Source organism: Sus scrofa, unplaced genomic scaffold, assembly GCF_000003025.6.
Source record: "Sus scrofa isolate TJ Tabasco breed Duroc unplaced genomic scaffold, Sscrofa11.1 Contig666, whole genome shotgun sequence".
Lineage (NCBI taxonomy): Eukaryota > Metazoa > Chordata > Mammalia > Artiodactyla > Suidae > Sus > Sus scrofa.
In genome coordinates, this window is record NW_018085282.1 from 10,826 (window position 1) to 14,248 (window position 3,423).

The 3,423-nt window shown below is 40.3% G+C and overlaps 1 protein-coding gene across 1 annotated transcript; it reads right to left on the reverse strand.

Moving 5' to 3' along the window:
* Positions 1–1,451: 1,451 nt before the first annotated feature.
* Positions 1,452–2,387, reverse strand: LOC100154120 (olfactory receptor 2G6-like). The gene has a single exon (XM_001928296.3). It carries the CDS (start codon positions 2,385–2,387, stop codon positions 1,452–1,454), a length of 936 nt encoding a protein of 311 aa, XP_001928331.2.
* Between the last annotated feature and the right edge of the window lie 1,036 nt (positions 2,388–3,423).

Consider the following 3,423-nt stretch of genomic DNA (forward strand, 5'->3'; position numbering starts at 1 on the left):
GAGTAGTTTTTAAAGAACTCTGCACGAGTGAATTTCTTGAAGTCTTACTGCAAACCCGTCGGGTAATTCAACTGAGGCACAAAGAGGTCAGTAAAGAGCAGAGGATTGTATGTAGCTAGTGAGTACAAAAGCCAAATTGCAAAGCAAGGCAGTCTGGCTTCAGAGCCCATGGATTTTACAATCACAAAGACACCAGGGGAAGAGTTACTGCATCGAATAGGACTGAATGCAAGATTTTGCCTAGTAGACCCTGGGTCCATCTGAAATTATAAAAGTTTTAGGTATCTCATTACATTAGGTAATTCTATATAAAATATTTGTAAAAACAAATATTTTTCTTTTTTCATAATTTTAGGTAGATTCACAGATCTGGTCCTTTACTATTTTTGTTCCTTTTTCCTTTTTAAAAATTAATATTTATTTATTTTATTAAAGTATAGTTGATTTAGAATGTTCTGCCAATGTCTGCTATACTGCTGTACTGCAAAGTGACTGAGTCATAATGTATGTTTATGTGTATTACATATATATATATTATTTTGTATTATTTTCTATCATGGTCTATCCCAGGAGAGTGGATATAGTTCCCTGTGCTATGTAGTAGGACCTTCCTATTCACTCTAAATGTAATAGTTTGCATCTACTGACCACAAACTCCCTTTACTATTTTAAAAAAGCCCACATTTTTAAGTTTTGTTGTATACATTTCTTGAATTGCGATACCATGTGTAAGATATTTTAAATAATATTGTACCAGGGCTCTTTTACAAAGAAAATACTACAGTAGGAGTTTCCCATAGTGGCTCAGTGGTAACAACTCTGCCTAGTATCCATGAGGACGAAGGTATGATCCCTGGCCTCTATCAGTGGGTTAAGGATCCGGCAATGCTGTGAGCTGTGGTGTAGGTTACAGACACAGCTTGGATCTGGTTGCTGTGACTGTGGCATCAGCCAGCAGCTACAGCTCCAATTTGTCCCCTGGCCTGGGAACTTCCATATGCCACAGGAGTGGCACGAAAAAGACAAAAAAAGAAAAAAGAAGAAGAAGAAAATACTACAGTAATTTCCTGACACGAGCATATACGTCTCAATTTTCTATTTGCATATTGAACACTATTTAATTCCCTAGTCAGATATGTAAGCACATATATATTGGGTAGATTACAGAATCTCCCGATCTGAACCTGTACTGCAGCCCTTCAAAGACGTTTAATAAAAGGAAGCGTGAGTATGTGTATACCACACATGCACTCATACACACATGAGGTTCCATGAGCTGTTCGAGTTGAATCTAAATGTGCTTCTTTTTTCTAAACCGTGTTAGCCACGTTACACTTAAATACAGACAGAGAAGTAAGCAACACACACTTTCTACTTGGGAGGAGTGATTTAACCTTAGGTCTCTTTAATTACTTTCCACAACACAAAGTCGCTATTTCCCTGATTTTTCCTTAGGAACTTTGTCCTCTTCTCAGCAGTCTTCTCAGGGCTCCCTTCACATCCTTGTTCCGCAGAGTATATATCAGGGGGTTGAGTGTGGGGGTGACAACAGTATAAAAGAGTGTAAGGAGCTTGCCCTGACTTCGGCCATAGGATCTCTTTGGTTGAATGTATATGGCCGAGCTGGGCCCAAAGAAGAGGAACACCACCAGTAGATGGGAACCACAGGTCCCGAGAGCCTTGCGCCAAGCTTGGACGGACTTAATTTTCATCACGGCTTGGACAATGAATCCGTAGGAGACCAATATCAATGCCACAGGAAGAAGAAGGAGGACTAATGTGGCCACAAAAAGCTGGACTTCATTTGCTTGGATGTCCACGCAGGCCAACTTGACCATGGCGGGCACTTCACATAAGAAGTGGTGCAGGTGGCGATGTCCACATCGAGGAAGCCGAAGGGTGATGGTTCCTTGGATGAGAGTGTTTCCTACTCCACTGAGCCATGCTACTCCTGCTAAGGCCTTGCAAAATGATGGGTGCATGATGCTAGTGTAATTAAGAGGTCTGCAGACTGCCACGTAGCGGTCAAATGCCATGATGGTAAGGAGAACACACTCAGCGGAGCCCAGGGACAGGGACACATAGAGTTGTATGGCACAGCCCACTGGCGTGATGGTCTTAGCTGGTCCCTTCAGGTTCCAGAGGAGCTGGGGGACGATGCTGGTGGTGAAGCAAAGGTCAAGAGAGGAGAGATTTGTGAGGAAGAAATACATAGGTGTGTGAAGTCTGCAGTCCAGGCAGGAGACCAGGATGATGGCTGTGTTGCCCAGGAGGGTCAAAAGATAGGATATCAACACCACCACGAAAAGGATGACCTCCAATTGAGGCTGGTCTGAGAATCCAAGCAAAATAAAATCTCCCCCAGAGGTTTCATTGTTTTGTTCCATTAGTCTGTTCTTGTAAAAGAGAAAAATGAACTTGGAATTCAGTTGAGGGAAATAGCACTATTACTATTCACTTATAATATTTCTAGTAAGTGCTTAAATTTTTTTTTCTTGGTGAATTTTCACAGAGAAAGAAAAAAAGGCAATTATTAAAAAGGTAAATGTTTTTGGAGTTCCCATCATGGCTCATTGGAAACAAACCTGACTAATATCCATGAGGATGAAGGTTTGATCCCTGGCTTCACTCTGTGGGTTAAGAACCCAGCATTGCTGTGAGCTGTATTGTAGGTCACAGACTCGGCTCAGTTCCCCATGTTATTATGGCTGTGGTGTAGGCTGGCAGCTGCAGCTCTGATTCTACCCCTAGCCTGGGAACCTCCATATGCCATGGGTGTGGCACTAAAAAGACAAAAAACAAACAAACAAACAAAAAACTAAAAAACACAAAAAAAACAAAAAGTATTTTTTAAAGCAAAAGCATTCTTTTGAGTCATCATTCTTGACTCAATAAATATTTGACCTATCCTCATTTTTTTTCATGTGACCCTCCTCTTTTTCCCATTTTTGGATAATTATTATTAAAGGTATTATTTTCAGAGAAAAAAAGAGACACTTTCAGTTTGGGTGGCTATATAGTTCTGTTAGTAGAAGTAGGAGAGAAAAGGGGGAGGAATGCTAAAGCTTATTTAAACACCCAATATGAATTGGATTATGAGTGATCACAGTTTCTGCAGAAATTACAAGGCAAAAGTGATGGATTACGGTGAGGTAGTGGATCAGAAAAACAAGTGGAAGATATTTTGCATCTTTTGTTACTCACAGACAAAGCAGGTTATGATACTGTTTCTTACAACCACTTCTCTGAGTAGAGTGTGATATAGGGTCAGCTGCAGGTGAATTTCAAGATACAGAGAAGCTAAATAAATAATTTTGTAAGTTATTTAGCAGCTGACATGATTCCTTACCACAAGTTTTGATATCTCAAAGTCGATGGGAAAAAAAGATATTTGTGATACATGCACATGAAACACAGATGCAC

Coding starts and splice junctions, on each gene's coding strand:
- LOC100154120 (XM_001928296.3), bottom strand. CDS start 2,387: ATGGAACAAAACAATGAAACCTCTGGGGGAGATTTTATTTTGCTTGGA.